Source organism: Oncorhynchus gorbuscha, linkage group LG19 (assembly GCF_021184085.1).
Source record: "Oncorhynchus gorbuscha isolate QuinsamMale2020 ecotype Even-year linkage group LG19, OgorEven_v1.0, whole genome shotgun sequence".
In the NCBI taxonomy this organism is placed as follows: Eukaryota; Metazoa; Chordata; class Actinopteri; order Salmoniformes; family Salmonidae; genus Oncorhynchus; species Oncorhynchus gorbuscha.
In genome coordinates this window covers 32975615-32995181 of record NC_060191.1, presented here as the reverse complement: position 1 = coordinate 32995181, position 19567 = coordinate 32975615, and the positions used below count along the sequence as shown (strand labels likewise).

The 19567-nt window shown below is 42.7% G+C and overlaps 1 protein-coding gene and 1 non-coding gene across 5 annotated transcripts in view; one reads left to right on the top strand and one right to left on the bottom strand.

Annotated features, from left to right (window-relative positions):
* The window catches only part of LOC124005077 (rho guanine nucleotide exchange factor 12-like), a 72223-nt gene that overhangs the window by 28223 nt on the left and 24433 nt on the right, over positions 1-19567 (bottom strand). The window contains exons 3-6 of one of the 4 annotated variants that reach the window (XM_046313999.1): positions 8772-8792; positions 7784-7878; positions 2434-2490; positions 1112-1210 (exon numbers count right to left, since the gene is read on the bottom strand). In XM_046313999.1, the coding sequence (XP_046169955.1) occupies positions 1112-1210; positions 2434-2490; positions 7784-7878; positions 8772-8792 (272 nt within the window). The remainder of the gene's footprint in view (positions 1-1111; positions 1211-2433; positions 2491-7783; positions 7879-8771; positions 8793-19567) is intronic. The other 3 variants (XM_046314001.1, XM_046314000.1, XM_046314003.1) reach the window with 3 other exon arrangements.
* On the top strand, positions 8618-8691 carry trnaa-ugc. Its single transcript has one exon. It is a non-coding gene; the product is annotated as a tRNA-Ala (tRNA).

The following is a 19567-nucleotide window of genomic DNA, read 5'->3' as shown; positions in this document are numbered from 1 at the left end:
ATTACAATACCACTGTTTGCACTACAAAAGTAATGTTGAAGTACATCCTATATCGTAACATATCGTACACCATAACTAGGGCCCTGAGGTTTTCCAGACCTGACCAGGAGAAACTCCGGGCCCCTAACCATAACAGTGGTTGTGGTGCTGAAGGGGCCCCATTAGGCTACTCCTCCCCAGACAGAGCTTTAGGAGCCCAGAGAGTGTTCATTATGAGAAAGCATTCAGAGGAATATTATAGGGTCAGGAGACAACCGAGACATAGGTGGCACCAGAAATGAGTGCCCGTGCCATCACAACATAAACACCAGTGCGGCTTTATACACACCAGTCTGGAGCTTAGGCAACCAGGCAGAAATTCCTACCATGTCAAGGTACTGCTTTATATGTGTACTGTAATATCATCCTGTTGCAAAGAGTATACAGGTATTTTATATCCATCTAACTTTGAAAGTGTGGGAAACGAGTCATGACATTTGACAAGAGATTTGACAAGAGACTGAAAGGAGTGATATAGCGTCTGAAAGGAGTGATATAGCGTAAGCTTGTATTAATAAAGTATATGAATGCATTACTGCATGTTAGCATCTTTGGGCTGTGTATGGGATACTGAGAAGCAGCCTACACCGCTTGTGTCCACGGCAAAGATAATAGCCTTCACAACTTCAAAAATGGGAGAAACATGACCAAGCACATCCATAAGAGTACACACACATTGAGAACCCGAGCTCTTCCCTTTTCTCTCTCGCTCTCGACACTGCTCTACATTGAGACCTGTCCCCAATGTGTGCAGCTCACTCAGCTCACTCAACTGCTGGCCCAGTGACAACAGACATCAGCCTCTATAAGGGACAAGAGCTGCCCTGGATTCAGGGCCTGCTAGAATTCCCATCTCTCACACAGATTATATGATAGTACATCAGAGCCTTAAACTAACATCCTGGATAGTTCCTGACTTTTTAAAAACTTTTTTTTACAGTATTTGGCTGATGGTCTGGTGCTAAAGTTTGGCCCTGTGGCCAGGTACATACATAAAAATAACTATTGAGGATGAAAAGTAGCGAAGGCAATGACCACGGCTATTCCCATCGTGGGGGTGAGTTGACCTTACCCTCTTTGACGAGCTGCACAAACACAGGGTTGTCTCCGCTCACCGTCAGCCCAAAGCCATTCTCATCTTTCTGAATGATCACACATCGCTGGACAAGCCCTTTGCAGGACAGAGAGAGAGAACAATGATGTCACATACAGGGCCTCACATTCAGTTCAACACAGGCCAGTTTAGTAGGTGAACTCAGACACACAGTAGTGTCGTGTGAAGGGGAGGTAGCAGGCCTAAAGAACAACACTGTGAACCGAGGGTGAAGGATTCAAAAGAAGATGACTACTACACTCATTGGTCACTGTAACGGTTATGGTCAAATAAGTGCAAGTTATTGAAATCTGTAGGCTAATCTATACACATCTGTTAGCAAGTGGAGAGTTAGTGGAAGAGTATGTAGTAACCGAGGGTGAAGGATTCAAAAGAAGATGACTACTACACTCATTGGTCACTGTAACGGTTATGGTCAAATAAGTGCAAGTTATTGAAATCTGTAGGCTAATCTATACACATCTGTTAGCAAGTGGAGAGTTAGTGGAAGAGTATGTAGTGTGTTGTGATGTCAAGGCACTGCAATCAAAACCACACAAAATCATTGAAACAAAAGGGCACGCACACACAGGCACGCAGACAAACATAAGTGCATGCACAATTGACCTCCCCCCAAGACCTCTTGTACTGGGAAAGAAGAGCAGACAGGTGTTTGGAGAGCAATAAGTTAGTAATTGTCTGAGATGGACAGGGTCAGTGTGTGGAAAACTGGTACTGTGTACTCCTCAAGTTTATCCAAAAGGCAGGCTGTGGAACGGTTGAGTACTGGCTGGGTCTTGAAGGGGAGAGCAATGCCCACGACATTCACACACACCACACACAAACTGCTGATTCACTGCCATGACATGATTTCATGAGTGACTTAAGTCTAAGTTTTGCCTACACTTTCCACTTTTGCACCACCTGCGCAGTCAAACAAAAACACTACTAGCTGGCCCTTAAACCTTCCTTTATTATTGTTGTGACAAAGGTATAGCCGCCAATGCAGTGTGTGTACACTCAAGCAGGGGGGCAGTGCAAAGAGTCGTGTGGGTGGGACATTTGGTCAGGGGTATAGCTGACACGGATGGGAGGGTGGGAGCAAAATGAAAGACAGGCTGGGCCAGGCGAGAGGTGAGATCCAAGCCCTGGGATGGGGGAAGGGTTGGGGGTCGGTGGGAGCAGAAGGGGGTCAGAGGGAGAAAGAGGAAGAGAGAGTGAGAGAAACAGCACTAGCAGTTTCAGCCAGCCTACAGGCAGGCAGGTAGCTAGCCTAGCAACACCAACCAGGAGCAGCTTACCACAGGACTCTGGCCGTCCCTCCGCTAGAACACAGTCACTCTTCTGCACCAGAATGTCTGGCCCACCAGAACACAGGCGGGGGAGGCATAGCAACAACACCCAACAGAACAACCAGTGCAAAAACAAAAAAAGAGAAATCAAAACAAAAAAGAGAAAATTATAGGAGAAAAGATGGGGACAGAGAAATCAAATAAAACATTAGCAAATAAACAATGAATGGGATGGAATGACAGGTGTCTGTGTAGCTGTCTGTGTATGAATGAAGTAGCTATCGAAGGCACAATGTTTGACTAAGCATATATGTTCTAATGCCTTGTTTGTGGACTTGTCAAAGGTTTTGACACAGTTGATCATTCTATATTATTGAGTAAGTTGTCCTCAATAGGCCTGGGCACTGTATGTGGTTTCAGAAAAATCTCAGTAATAGAACCTATTGTGACAGAAGGGGTCAAATCTGAATTCCTTGAAGTGAATAAAAGGGGTACCCCAGGGTTCGATTCTGGGGCCACCATTGTTTACACTGTATATGAATAACTTTGGAAATACTGTGAGAAATACACTGCTCCAAAAAATAAAGGGAACACTAAAATAACACATCCTAGATCTGAATGAATAAAATGTTTTTAATAAATACTTTTTTCTTTACATATTTGAATGTGCTGACAACAAAATCACACAAAAATTATCAATGGAAATCAAATGTATCAACCCATGGAGCTCTGGATTTGGAGTCACACTCAAAATTAAAGTGTAAAACCACACTACAGGCTGATCCAACTTTGATGTAATGTCCTTAAAACAAGTCAAAATGAGCTCAGTAGTGTGTGTGGCCTCCACGTGCCTGTATGACCTCCCCACAATGCCTGGGCATGCTCCTGATGAGGAGGCGGATGATCTCCTGAGGGATCTCCTCCCAGACCTGGACTAAAGCATCCACCAACTCTTGAACAGTCTGTGGTGCAACGTGGCATTGGTGGATGGAGCGAGACATGATGTCCAAGATGTGCTCAATTGGATTCAGGTCTGGGGAACGGGTGGGCCAGTCCATAGCATCAATGCCTTCCTCTTGCAGGAACTGCTGAAACACTCCAGCCACATGAGGCCTTGCATTAGGAGGACCCCAGCGCCAACCGCACCAGCATATGGTCTCACAAGGGGTCTGAGGATCTCATCTCGGTACCTAATGGCAGTCAGGCTACCTCTGGCGAGCATATGGAGGGCTGTGCAGCCCCCCCAAAGAAATGCCACCCCACACCATGACTGACCCACCGCCAAACCGGTCATGCTGGAGGATGTTGCAGGCCGCAGAACGTTCTCCACAGCGTCTCCAGACTGTCACGTCTGTCATATGTGCTCAGTGTGAACCTGCTTTCATCTGAAGAGCACAGGGCGCCAGTGGTGAATTTGCCAATCTTGGTGTTCTCTGGCAAATGCCAAACGTCCTGCACAGTGTTGGGCTGTAAGTACAACCCCCACCTGTGGACGTTGGGCCCTCATTTCATTGGAGTCTGTTTCTGACTGTTTGAGCAGACACATGCACGCTGGAGGTCATTTTGCAGGGCTCTGGCAGTGCTCCTCTTGCTCCTCCTTGCACAAAGGCAGAGGTAACGGTCCTGCTGCTGGGTTGTTGCCCTCCTACGGCCTCCTCCATGTCTTCTGATGTACTGGCCTGTCTCCTGGTAGCGACTCCATGCTCTGGACACTACACTGACAGACACAGCAAACCTTCTTGCCACAGCTCGCATTGATGTGCCATCCTGGATGAGCTGCACTACCTGAGCCACTTGTGTGGGTTGTAGACTCCGTCTCATGCTACCACTAGAGTGAAAGCACCGCCATCATTCAAAACTGACCAAAACATCAGCCAGGAAGCATAGGAACTGAGAAGTGGTCTGTGGTCCCCACCTGCAGAACCACTCCTTTATTTGGGGTGTCTTGCTAATTGCCTATAATTTCCACCTGTTGTCTATTCCATTTGCACAACAGCATGTGAAATGTATTGTCAATCAGTGTTGCTTCCTAAGTGGACAGTTTGATTTCACAGAAGTGTGATTGACTATGAGTTACACTGTGTTGTTTAGTGTTCCCTTTATTTTCTTGAGCAGTGTATATACATTATACAGTATTGTACTCTGTTGTACCATCAGTAAATAATAGAAATGAAGTTGTCCAGGCCATGTTTGTCGGTTTTAGTATACCAGGATATAATAATAAAGAGACTTCAGGAAATATTCAGGCCCCTTGACTTTCCACATTGTTACATCCTTATTCTAAAATGGATTAAATAAAATTTTAAAAAGTCCTCATCGATCTATACCCAATACCAAATAATGACAAAGCAAAAACAGGTTTAGACATTTTTGCAAATGTATTTAAACAGAAATACCTTATTTGCATAAGTATTCAGACCCTTTGCTATGAGACTCAAAATTAAGCTCAGGTTCATACTGTTTCCACTGATCATCTTTGAGATGTTTCTACAACTTGATTGGAGGCCACATGTGGTAAATTCAAATGATTGGACAAGATTGGGAAAGAAACACACCTGTCTATATAAAGTCTCACAGTGTATGTTAGAGCAAAAACCAAGCCATGGGGTCAAAGGAATTGTCCGTAGAGCTCCGAGACAGGATAGTCGAGTCACAGATCTTGGGAAGGGTAACAAGAGATCTCTGCTGCATTGAAAGTCCCCAAGAACACAGTGGCCTCCATTCTTAAAAATAGAAGAAGTTAGGAACCACCAAGACTCTTCCAAGAGCTGGCCGCCTGGCAAAACTGAGCAATCGAAGGAGAAGGGCCTTGGTCAGCAGGGAGGTGACCAAGAACCAGATGGTCATTCTGACAGAGGTATAGTTCCTCTGTGGAGATGGGAGAACCTTCCAGAAGGACAACCATCTCTGCAGCACTCCACCAATCATGCCTTTATTGTAGAGTGACCAGGCAGAAGCCACTCCTCAGTAAAAACGCACATGACAGCCCGCTTGGAGATTGCCAAAGAGCATCATCAAACCTGGCATTATCCCTACGGTAAAGCATAGTGGTGGCAGCATTCTGCTGTGGGGATGTTTTTCAACGGCAGGGACTGGGAGACGAGTCAGGCTCGAGGAAAAGATTAACAAAGCAAAGTAAAGAGAGATCCTTGATGAACGCTCTGGAGCAGGTTCTCAGACTGGGGCGAAGGTTCACCTTCCTCACCCAGCCAAGCACACAGCCAAGACAACACAGGAATGGCTTCAAGTCTTCGAATGTCCTTGAGTGGCCCAGCCAGAGCCCGGACTTTAATCAGATCGAACATCTCTGGAGAGACCTGAAAATAGCTGTGCAGCGTCGCTCCCCATCCAACCTGACAGAGCTTGAGAGGATCTGCAGAGAAGAATGGGAGAAACTCCAAATACAGGTGTGCCAAGCTTGTAGCATCATACCCAAGACTCAAGGATGTAATTGCTGCTTAAACAAAGTAGTGAGTAAAGGGTCTGAATAGTTGTGTAACTATCAGTTTTATTTCTAAAATCCTGTCATTATGGGGTATTGTTTGTAGCTTGACGAGGGGGGAAAAAACAACTGAACCAATTCTAGAATAAGGCTGTAACGTTACAAAATGTGGAAAAAGTCAAGGGGTCCGAATACTTTCTGAATGCACTGTACAGGCATACAGCAGCTTCCACAATTAAACCTCTAGATGCTGTTTTCCATTGTGCACTTAGATTAATTACTAGTGATAATTGTAGAACTCAAGACTGCTTATTGTATCAAAAAGTGGATTGGGCCTCTCTGTATGTAAGAGAGCAGCGTTCCCTTTTGTTTATTTACAAAGCGCTCGGACACAAACTGTATGTATCTGACGACACACGTCAAAGTCAAAACAATAGAATACAATACAAGAGCACAATATTAGACTGTGCTCGAGATTCCAAGGGTGGCTTCTGATTTAGAGAGCTGCTTTTGCTTTTTATGCTCCACAGATGTGGAATGTGTTGCAAAGGAGGCTCAGGCTTGAACGCATGCTGTCCTGAAGGGAATTTAAAACATTAGTGGGGAATGCTCGTGTTTGATGATTTAGTATTTTATTGATGTGTGTTTGTATTGTGCAGGGTTCGTTTGAAAAAGAGAATTGGTCTCAATTTGACACCCTGTTATATGCTACTACTGAAGCAAGTGCTGCTGGCTAGCTGACTAAACTCTTCTGATAGTGACCAGGCTTTGTGGAATTCAGTTCGGACTTCATCGATTAGCCTAAGGTCAATACAAAATAAATCATTATGAAACGCTTACCTTGCACCTATGTTTGTCCTCTGCAGTTAGCTGCTGGTAAGTTTATTGACATGGCTAACCTTTGTTTAACCAGCTAAGCTGCTCTCTGCTCTAGCTTTCTAGGCAATAGGCTGCGTTAGTTTCCACTTCCTCTTCCAATTATAATGTGGGGAGGTCAAAATAATGAAAAACTGTCTACAAAATCCATTCAATTTAAAATGTTGATTATTACTTCTTTGCCATTATCATTCACCTTCTAACCTACGATGTGTTTGCCTGCCAGTGAAAGATCATGTCTTGATCGGATATGATCGTTAGGAAATAGGAATCATGAAACACAAAAAGGCCAGAAGGTGAAATATAGAGAGTAAGAAACGTGGACATGCAACAGGGGTAAAGAAAAGTCTATCAAAGTCAGATCTGAATAAAACCTCATCCAATCTCTCATCTTTTGATAATAATACTCTACTAAAGATTGGAAGACATAGCTTGTAACTGTGCTTTAGGCTGAGGGAATGAGACTAGAGTTTGGGCCTAAACATAAGAAAGTCAACTGAAGTGAAACAGACAATCATTCGGAGACCAGTCTTGTGTAACCTCTTGCCGAACACGTCTGCGTTCAATCCGTCATTCTGAGATCAGCTGGAGGGCACGAGGATTCTATCTTTAAATCGCCCTGATTGTTTGATGAGTATCAAGAGAGCCGGTGAATAGTCATCATACCCGAACATAATTTGTGCTTTTTCTCTTATATGCCCATATTTCAATAGTGAACAACAAAAAGTTGGCTGGTATTTTTTCACTGGGCATTAAGGTCACCAACCAGCTTTGAGCAAGTAGAATTAATATTTCATTCATTTGTGCACAATAACACTGATCAGAAGAAGTGATTGTGCAACAAAGATCTGCTATGAAATCAGATAGAGCGAAACTTCTCGCAAGACATGGTACCCTTAAAGATTCAGAAATGCAGGTGCAGATCAGAGAAAGAAACGGTGGCAATATTTTCCACAGTGAACATACAGCATAGTGCATAGCATACACCATCGATTCACACCATCCCATCATGCTGATTGAACCATTCATCTGTGCGTTTACCTGTAGGGTCAAACTCATGTGAAGCGGAGACTGACGGTCTATCACTTTTGGGTTTCTTGTCAGGGGGGTGGTCTTTACTGAGAATGCTACTGCTTCTGAAAAAAAAGAGCGAGAGAGCTTTGTAAAAACAAGGAAACATCTGAAAAATGTAAACAAAAGTTAAGCTGATGAGCATTGGAGGAGCACCACCACTCATCTATCGAAGAACCATATTTAATTAGTGAGCAGCTACTAGGCCTAAAACACTGACAACTGTCCTTTTCTATAGGAAACATAACATACCATTTCAATGTTGTGGAGTGCCACTAATAACTGCCATGCTGATGGGAATATCCACAAACCCACAACAAAGAAACTCAAATTGTTCACTCAATAGCCACCCCCATCACTGACGAGCTGAAGAGGACATCCTATGAATAACTGTATTTGACAGATGATCTGGACTGGAGTGGCTGTGCAGCTGAGTAGGTCTGTAAGAGCAAGTGAATGGGCTCTCGTTAGAGGAATGTCGTAAAGCCAGACTCCGGGCCCTGCTCTGCATACATGTGGCTGTGAAAGGCACGTTTTCTCTCCGGACTAGGCAGAGATGGGTCGTGCTAGAAGAGGCACCCCTTTGTCCCCCTCCCCTATCTGAGTTTTAAGTGAGGAGGACCACTGTGCGTGTGTGTGCGTGTGCGTGTGTGCGCGTAGAGCAGGCAGGCTTCTCCTGAAAGGCTGCTTAATTTCCTTAATCTGGCCTGTGTGTTCTGTTGGTGGTTTGGCTTACAATATTTCTACCCAACTTCTGTGTTGGGTAGAAACATCTGATTCACAGGTACAAAAGCAGCTGCCTGAGTCCCGTTTTGCTTAGTTGGTAGAGCATGGTGCTTGCAACGCCAGGGTTGTGGGTTCAATTCCCACAGGGGACTCGCTACTTACTGTAAGTCACTCTGGATAAGTGGGTCTTTTAAATTACTAAAATGTAAATGTATGAAATTAGGTTTCTTACCTGTTTGCTTTATTGGGAAACCTGCAAGGTAAAAGAGTGGAGTGTCATAATCATCATAATCCGATTCGAGCAACATCACCGAGTGATGACGACATCAGCAGACAACTCAAACAAGTACTTTGCAAGGGGACTTGGGAGCAGGAAAAACAAGACGTCTACTGAAGCAAGACTCCCGAGACTGATGCTCGTAAACATCATAATCCTGATGACACTACACCAGCTTTCTTCAGTACAGACAGTAGAAGCTCAAAGATTAAAAGCTTTGCCAGGTCAAATTTCCTTCTCCCGCTTCTTGGATTTTGACCAATTGTGTCCTTTACAGTTCAAATACAGACCACTGTCGTGATCATAAAATCTGAGTCATGCTCTGCTCGGTCTGTTGACTGGGATGCAGACTGGCTGGCTGGCTGTAAGTGCCTTGCCAGGATTAATGTTCAGTGGTAGGGTGGAAAGTAGGGAATCGATACACTGAAATATATCTAGAAAAACATTGATTGGAAGGGCTGAGACCATTCACCACAATGATTGATCTTAGAATATAGAAGGGGGAAAAAAAAGCAGATTATATACTGTTCATTTCAGCTCCATTACATCAGTAAGGAGGCACATTCCAGGAGCTTGAGACTTCTCATGGGAAACCAACTCATGGAGGAAATGTCATTGATCTTTGCTGGCCAATGTGTGGATTAGCATCGGTAACTATGTACCAATGCTAACAATTTTAAATGCCAAAAACTTTTATAACACAAATGAATGAATAGGCTAGCCCATGAAGGATGAAAAGAAATAACAGGCCAGAGAATGGAGGCATCCATAGTATGTCGTTTTCCCCTCTTATTTTCCTTAAACAAGGGTACTGACCCAGACTTGGGGAAAAGCTAACCTCACCAGCCCAGAGGCTGAAAATAGGGACAGATTCTCAGAAACATTGAGCACTGCTGGCAGAGCTCCCGTTTCCCGAGTGATAAACGCCTGCCGTGATTGGGAGTCCCATTGGGCGGCGCACAATTGGCCCAGGGTCGCCCGGGTTTGGCCGGTGTAGGCATTATAAATAAGAATTTGATCTTAACTGAATTGCCAAGTTAATAACCAGGTTCAATACATTTTAAAAAATGTATATATTTTTTTGCCTGATTCCATATACATTTCACCCCCCCCAAAAAAATCCCAGGTTTCCCCATGATTTTTCAGGTTTACGCACTCAATAGCACCAATTTTGATCATTTAAGTCCACAACCATGCTTAACAATCCTATCAGTAGATCACAATATTTATTTAGCAATGTTTTCATAGAGTTTGCAAAACAAATACCCACTGGATTGATGCAAATAATCATATCATCATTCTGCCAAGTCTAAGCATAGGCTACTTTGTAGTTAACATTTAACCCATTTCCGATGGTTGTCACGTCAATATCTCCGCGCTACAATCACAAATTTCTTCATAAAACCCCTCTTTTGATAGGTTACCATTTCTGCATTAATGCCATATGAAAGTAAATGGTTCATTTGACACTGCCACAGGAAGGCACCCCTCCCCTACTTAATCGGACAGGTTATGACCAACTTTTGATGTTCATGTCTTCTTTGATAACTGTACAAAATAAAATGCATTTGTCATTAGTATTCGAGCTAAAAACAAAACTGGCCAGTGAATAGATTGTGTCCCTTGCTAGCCAGTCAAAAGAGAGAGGGGTGCTGTGAAGGAAAATTGAATGAATAGCTATTACTTCACTAGCTAGTCATATCCCCTACTTAGATGTTTATCTGTGATACAGTACATTAGGAAAGTATTCTAACCCCTTCCCCTTTTCCACATTTTGTTACATTAGACACAATACCACAATGACAAAGCAAAAACAGGTTTCGAAATGTGTGCAAATTTATTACAAATGACAGAAATACCTTAAAATAAGTATTCAGACCCTTTGCTATGGGACTCGAAATTGAGCTCAGGTGCATCCTGTTTCCATTGATCATCCTTGAGATGTTTATACAACCTAATTGGAGTCCACCTGTGGAAATTGCATTTGATTCAACATGATTTGGAAAGGAACACACCGGTCTATATAAGGTCCCACAGTTGACAGTGCATGTCAGAGCAAAAACCAAGACATGAGGTTGAAGGAATTGTCCGTAGCGCTCATAGACAGGATCGTGTTGGGGCACAGATCTGGGGAAGGGTACCAAAACATTTCTGCAGTATTGAATGTCCCTAAGAACACAGTGGCCTCCATCATTCTTAAATGGAAGAAGTTTGGAACCACCGAGACTCTAGAGCTGGCCACCCGGCCAAACTGAGGAATTGCGGAGGTCACTGATGGTCACTGACAGTGCTCCAGCGTTCCTCTGTGGAGATGGGAGAACCTTCCAGAAGGACAACCATCTCTGCAGCACTCCACCAATCAGGTCTTTATGGTAGACTGGCCAGAGGGACACCACTCCTCAGTAAAAGGCACATGACAGCCCGCTTAGAGTTTGCCAAGATTCAACTCTATGGCTTGAATACCAAGCGTGACGGAGGAAAACTGGCACAATCCCTACAGTGAAGCATAGTGGTGGCAGTATCATGCTGTGGGGATGCTTTTCAGCAGCAGGGACTGGGAGACTAGACAGGACGGTCAAATTAATTACTTTTCAATACATTTAGTTGATTCCCAAAGTTCAAATTTTATTGATTTAAAAATGTTTTATCGCTTATTTTAAATCAGGTAAGTTGACTGAGAACACATTCTCATTTACAGCAACAATAGTTAAGGGGAAAGGGGGGGGGTGGGTGAATGGGCCAATTGGAAGCTGGGGATGGTTAGGTGGCCATGACGCTATGAGGGCCAGATTGGGAATTTAGCCTGGATTTAGCCTGGATTTAGCCTGAATTTAGCCTGGACACCAGTGTTAACACCCATACTCTTACGGTAAATTCCATGGAAGCAAAGAGAGTCAGGACACCCGTTTAACATCCAATCCAAAAGATGGGTAATCTTTTTTCATTTTGAGACCATGCCTCCTACTGGCCCTCCAATACCACATCCAGCAGCATCTCGTCTCCCATCATGCTGTTGAATTCCATTTTAATGTTTGGATTCCGTGATTCTGTCCGTGTTCTTCCCGATCACATATTTTATAGGGATCTAGTTAAGATTTAGGGTGTTCCCCCAGTCTGAGGGTACAACTTACTCTGATGACTACGGGTCTGGTAAAGAATACACTGTTTACACTAAACAATGACGCCTAAAAAAAACTACTTAGGAATGACTTGGGTAAGCTGAATATAACTAATATAATAATGAGGCTACCTCTTGACTAAACAAGTCTAGGCCGATTAAGTAAGCTAAATCATTGGTACTGTCTCATAAAAGGGGTGATGGGGTACAAATACATAATGGTAAATCAATTTTTAGATAATTGACATTGAAGGTTAAATGCCAATTTTTATTAAGAAAAACATGCATTTTCAATCAATTATTAAATAGTTTGACAATCCTGCTTGTAAGCTTGTAAATCATAGAAATCTCTTCCAGTGATGAACACATGGGTGTCTCATGGTATGATGGGATATGCAAACTAGGTGAACTTTAAGCAGTTTTATCTCTTGAATGTTTTGTCATTCAAGTCCAAAAAGGTCACATTCTGGGCATTTCTACAATGGGAAAATATGTATGGAAGGTCTCACTGAAATCAAAATGGGGTGCCGTCAAAAAGTGATCAAATTCAAATTGATGTGCGCAACAAGCTGACGACTGATGGTGAACTAGTAAGCTGAAGTGCCAAAGTTCCAGTCCCTCTCCATCAATACTGAAGTGAGACCAAATTTAGTATTGTGGTGAATGTCGACCGTATGGGACATCTGTCTCACCAACTAGCCATATTAAATCTCTTTTCTAGCGACACTGAATCCCATTCAGCGAGGCAATGACAAGCTGAATGGCCCATTTATGAAATGTTCTCAGACTGTAATAAGTTCCAGAGACTGCTGCCTGCAACTCCCTCAAAACGCCAGCGGAGAAAAGGAAAAGTAAGCACAAACAACCTCAATGAGGTTAAACCCAGGGACTTATAATCATAGCTTGACGATGTGTTGTTCTCTCCCTCAGTGAATCATAGGAGAAATGGAAAGAAAACTAAGAGCATTCGCATTCAAAATTAAATGATTCATTATGGAAATCTGGTCGCCTAGATGGTACCAATATCTGCTAACTTTGAAAACCAACATTAAATCATGACTGAGCACAAGTCTTTGCTAAAAGACTTCCTGAATGCTATATAAAAATATTGGGCTGTATTTCAAGAAAGCAAGGCTCTACAGTCCGACCATTTTATTTGCATATGCGCCAAAATATTTAGCTGTGTGACCTGGAACTTTATATTTAATGACAGTCATTACAACCAAGAAAATGTCTTGTTGCGCAAAATATTTTTAAATTGTGCTCCTAAAATCTATTTTAGTGTACTCCTACATTTTTTCAACTTGGCCGCACATGGTGTAAAAAAGAGCCCTGGAAAGTACTCCAAAGACAAATGTCTTGTGAACTCATGGACCAGTGTGAGGCCGGGAGGCAGAGACTTCACAAAACACCCATCTATAGGTGCCCGTACTGGGATTCGCATTGGAAGCAAGGGCAAAGAAATTAGAGGGAGCAGCAGAGAACGGGGTGGGGAAATGGGAGGGGCAGTAAAGGCAGTTTAAGGCGGGCCAGGCTTGAATACTCAATTGAGGTTTTGTGTTTTCTTGGAAAACTGTGGTGGAATGGGCCAAGAGGGCCTGGATCAGGGACACTACCAAAGTGAAGAGGACGCCGAAAAACAGAGCTTGTCTGTGAGGGACATTCGGCAAGAGAGGAGGGGTCAGAGGGATAGAAAACAGTGAACTGTGAGAGGAACTTGCCATGCTGTTACCCTGGTTCAGAGGAAAACTCCAGGTTTTCCCTTTTCCCATGATGGAGCTACTAGTAACTATTAGAGAGGAAGAGGCAAAACGAGAGGTTTTAAATCTGCCCAAAAGCTATACACTAAGTGAGGTATTTTTGAATGGAGGTCATTGAGTGTCAATGTTTTTATTTAGTTGATTTACAACTAAAGACTTAGTTGATCTAATAGAAATTTGGAAATGTTTAGGTATTCAGAACCTTTCGCTTTTTCCACATTTTGTTAAGTTACAGCCTTAACACTGCCTCCACAAGCATTCGCTACACCTGCAATATCATCTGCTAAATCACGTGTATGTGACCAATACAATTTGATTTATTAAAACATTTATAAAATAAAACAAAAAGTTTGGCACCACCAAGACTCTTCCTAGAGCTGGCTGCCCGGCCAAACTGAACAATCAGGGGAGAAGGGCCCTGGTCAGGGAGGTGACCAAGAACCCGATGGTCACTGACAGAGTTCAAGAGTTCCTCTATGGAGACCCGAGAACTTTCCAGAAGGACAACCATCTCTGCAGCTCTCCACCAATCAGGCCTTTATGGTAGAGTGGCCAGACGGACACCACTCCCCAGTAAAAAAAAAAAAAAAAAAAAAAAAAAAGGCACGACAGCCCACTTGGAGTTTGCCAAAAGGCCCCTAAAGAACTCTCAGACCCTGAGAAACAAGATTCTCTGGTCTGATGAAACCAAGATTGAACTCTTTGGCCTGAATACCAACCGTCGCGTCTGGAGGAAACCTGGCATCATCCCTAGAGAAGACAGTTAAAATAAAAAAATGGGTGGCAGCATCATGCTGTGGGGATGTTTTTCAGCAGCAGTGACTGGGAGACTAGTCAGGCTTGAGGAAAAGATGAACGGAGCAAAGTATAAAGAGATTCTTTATTGAAAATCTGCTCCAGATTCTTCAGAACTTCAGACTTGGGAGAAGGTTCACTTTCCAACAGGACAATGACACTAAGCTCACAGCCAAGACAATGCAGGATGGCTAAGGGACAGGTCTCTGAAAGTCCTTGAGTGGCCCAGCCAGAGCCCGGACTTGAACCCAATCTGAAAATAGCTGTGCAGCGATGCTCCCCATCCAACCTGACAGAAATTCCCCAAATACAGGTATGCCAAGCTTGTGTAACAGACGTGAAATGGCTAGCTAGTTAGCACGCGCAAATAGAGTTTCAAACGTCACTCGCTTTGAGCCTTCTAGTAGTTGTTCCCCTTGCTCTGCGAGAAGAGGGACGGAAGCTATACTGTTACACTGGCAATACTAAAGTGCCTATAAGAACATCCAATAGTCAAAGGTTAATGAAATACAAATGGTAGAGGGAAATAGTTTTATAATTCCTATAATAACTACAACCTAAAACTTCTTACCTGGGAAAATTGAAGACTCATGTTAAAAAGGAACCACCAGCTTTCATATGTTCTCATGTTCTGAGCAAGCAACTGAAACGTTAGCTTTCTTACATAGCACATTTTGCACTTTAACTTTCTTTTCCAACACTTTGTTTTTGCATTATTTAAACCAAATTGAACATGTTTTATTATTAACTTGAGGCTAAATTGATTTTATTGATGTATTATATGTTAAAATAAGTGTTCATTCAGTATTGTTGCAATTGTCATTATTACAAATAAAAATCGGCCGATTAAAATCGGTATCGGTTTTTTGGGCCCTCCATAATCAGTATCTGTGTTGAAAAATCATAATCGGTTGACCTCTAGTCTGGCTAGACTAAACTGTCCTTCCAGACTCACATTAAGCATCTCCAATCCAAAATTTAATCTAGAATTGGCGTCCTATTTCGCAACAAAGTATCCTTCACTCATGCTGCCAAACATATCCTCGTATAACTGACTATCCTACAGATCCAAGACTTCTGCGATGTCATTTACAAAATAGCCTCCAACACTCTACTCAGCAAATTGGATGCAGTCTATCACAGTGCCATCCATTTTATCACTAAAGCCCCATATACTACCCACCACTGCGACCTGTATGCTCTCGTCGGCTGGCCCTGGCTTCATATTAGTCACCAAACCCACTGGCTTCAGGTCATCTAAGTCTTTGCTAGGTAAAGCCCCACCTTATCTCAGCTCACTGGTCACCATAGCAGTACCCACCTGCAGCACACGCTGCAGCAGATATATTGCACAGGGCACCACCAAAGCCAATTCCTCCTTCGGCCACCTTTCCTTCCAGTTCTCTGTTACCAATGACTGGAACCAACTGCAAAAATCATTGAAGCTTGAGACTTATCTCCCTCACTAGCTTTAAGCACCAGCTGTCAGAGCAGCTCACAGATCATTGCACCTGTACATAGTACATCTGTAAATAGCCCATCCAACTACTTCATCCCCATACTGCTATTTATTTTGCTCCTTTGCACTCCAGTATCTCTACTTGCACATTCATCTTCTGCACATCTATCACTCCAGTGTTTAATTGCAATATTGTAATTATTTCACCACTATGGCCTATTTATTGCCTTCCCCTCCCTTATCCTATCTCATTTTCACACACTGTATATAGATTTTTTCCCTATTGAATTATTGATTTTATGTTTGTTTATTCCATGTGTAACTTGGTTGTTTGTGTCACACTGCTTTGCTTTATCTTGGCCAGGTCGCAGTCGTAAATGAGAACTTGTTCTCAACGAGCCTACATGGTTAAATAAAAGTCCCAACACATTGGTTACGCCCACTTGTATTTCAGGTCACAACAATTAAATCGATACGTATGCTATGATGCTGGTAAAGTTGTCTCACGCACTTACAGTGCTGGTCATAATAAAAAGCTAGCTAGCTCACGGATGCAAACAATGTTCTTCCCCAAAAACATAGTGAAACAACAATCGGTTTAAGTTGCTAGGTGTCATCATCCAGCCACAATAGCAGACTTTGCGGTTAGCCTTCAAAATAAAAATAAAGTATTATTTTTATTAATTTGCATCACTGTCAACGACATACTGTTATTTTGAAGGCAAACCGCAAAATCCACTATTATGCCGAATCCTTATTGTGGCTAGCTTCACAACAAAGTCCAGTCGAGCCTCACTAGCCAGATGAAGCTAGTTGGCTGCTAATAACAATAGCTTTGGGCAAAAGGGTTAAATAGCTGGCTAGCTATTTATTTACATGAACTGAAGTTCAATAGGCAAACAACAATACAAGGATTCCTAAATCCTTGCTAAGAATAATTTAAATGACTGCAGTTTCTACTGGTCATTGTTTACAGGCTGGTTGTATTGGTGCTAGCTAGGCATCAAGCTAAAGAGATCTACCCCAGAAGTTGCGGTCAAACAAAATATGCTTTATTACCAACACGGTATTGTAAAAACACATCATTCGTGGCCAGTGTTTGCAGAGTTTTTTGTACATCTTTGACAGAGATACTGTATCTTTTTTGACAAGCAAAAACCCAAACGGCGTTCCACAGCATGCATGTCTTGAAGCTAATAGCAGTGACCCTATTACTGTGTAACTCCGGTAGGGAAACATCGAAAAATAGCGCACTTGGTAGTGTGTATCGGTGCTCGACCAGTAGGGCGAAAGCCAAACATCAGCAAAACATCACCCACAACAGAGAACGGTCCAGGTCAATGAATTCCATTACCTTGGCTTTAATAGATTTCGCCTTTTGAGTTCTTGCTGAAATGTTCTTACTCTTTCAAATGACTGCTCGACTTGTTGAATGCTCGAGCCACCCAGCAGACATTGTGGGCTAGGTGCCGTCATTACGGCATGTACCTACGTCATACAGGTATGCACGTTACCTTTGACATCGGTTTTGCACATCGGTGTTAAACGAGACATCGATATGTTCACCGATATATTGTGCATCCCTACATAAAACAAAAAAAACACTAGGCATATAGACAATGCCTACACTGCATTGTATGCCATTGCTTCTTGAGTAAGTCTGAGCTGGGAATAAAAAAAAATTAAACAAATAGGCTATGCACATGTTGTAATCAAAATTCTCATCTTATCTGGCACATTTCAAAACCATACTTTTCTAAGGCACAGCCGGGAACAAGTTCTGAACAATGGCGAGGTGGATCCTCAATCATTTAAAATCTTACATTTGGGAACAATGTTGCTTCAGTTGATCGCAATGGCGAAGTAGAGAGTTGTGGATAAAACATTAACAGTATGTCGCCACTGCTCAATGAGAATAGCCGATGCAGAGTCAAATCAAATTGTATTAGTCACATGTGCCGAATACAACTGGTGTAGACCTTAAGGTGAAATGCTGACTTATACAAGCCCCAAACCAACAATGCAGTTAAAAAAAGGAAAATAAATAGAAGTAACAAGTAATTATTAAAGAGCAGCAGTAAAATAACAATAGCAAGACTATATACAGAGAGGTACCGGTACACAGTCTGTGCGGGGGCACTGGTTAGGCAAAAAATGATTTAGTCAGCCACCAATTGTGCAAGTTCTCCCACTTAAAAAGATGAGGCCCGGAATTTTCATCAAAGGTACACTTCAACTATGACAGACAAGATGAAAAGAAAAAAAATCCAGAAAATCACATTGCATTTGCAAATTATGGTGGAAAATAAGTATTTGGTCAATAACAAAAGTTTCTCAATACTTTGTTATATACCCTTTGTTGGCAATGACAGAGGTCAAATGTTTTCTGTAAGTCTCCACAAGGTTTTCACACACTGTTGCTGGTATTTTGGCCCATTCCTCCATGCAGATCTCCTCTAGAGCAGTGATGTTTTGGGGCTGTTGCTGGGCAACACAGATTTTCAACTCCCTCCAAAGATTTTCTATGGGGTTGAGATCTGGCTAGGCCACTCCAGGACCTTGAAATGCTTCTTACGAAGCCACTCCTTCATTGCCCGGGTGGTGTGTTTGGGATCATTGTCATGCTGAAAGACCCAGCCACGTTTCATCTTCAATGCCCTTGCTGATGGAAGGAGGTTTTCACTCAATATCTCACGATACATGGCCCCATTCATTCTTTCCTTTACACGGATCAGTCGTCCTGGTCTCTTTGCAGAAAAACAGCCCCAAAGCATGATGTTTTCACCCCCATGCTTCACAGTAGGTATGGTGTTCTTTGAATGCAACTCAGCATTCTTTGTCCTCCAAACACGACAAGTTGAGTTGTTACCAAAAAGTTATATTTTGGTTTCATCTGACATTCTCCCAATCTTCTTCTGGATCATTCAAATGCTCTCTAGCAAACTTCAGACGGGCCTGGACATGTACTGGCTTAAGCAGGGGGACACGTCTGGCACTGCAGGATTTGAGTCCCTGGCGTCGTAGTGTGTTACTGATGGTAGGCTTTGTTACTTTGGTCCCAGCTCTCTGCAGGTCATTCACTAGGTCCCCCCGTGTGGGTCTGGGATTTCTGCTCACCGTTCTTGTGATCATTTTGTGAGAGCTTACGTGGAGCCCCAGATGGAGGGAGATTATCAGTGGTCTTGTATGTCTTCCATTTCCTAATAATTGCTTCCACAGTTGATTTCTTCAAACCAAGCTGCTTACCTATTGCATATTCAGTCTTCCCAGCCTGGTGCAGGTCTACAATTTTGTTTCTGGTGTCCTTTGACAGCTCTTTTGTCTTGGCCATAGTGGAGTTTGGAATGTGACTGTTTGAGGTTGTGGACAGGTGTCTTTTATACTGATAACAAGCTCAAACAGGTGCCATTAATACAGATAATGAGTGGAGGACAGAAGAGCCATAAATCTTGCTTTTTTGTAGGTGACCAAATACTTATTTTCCACCATAATTTGCAAATAAATTCATTAAAAATCCTACAATGTGATTTTCAGGATTTTTTTTCTCATTTTGTCTGTCATAGTTGAAATGTACCTATGATGAAAATTACAGGCCTCATCTTTTAAAGTGGGAGAACTT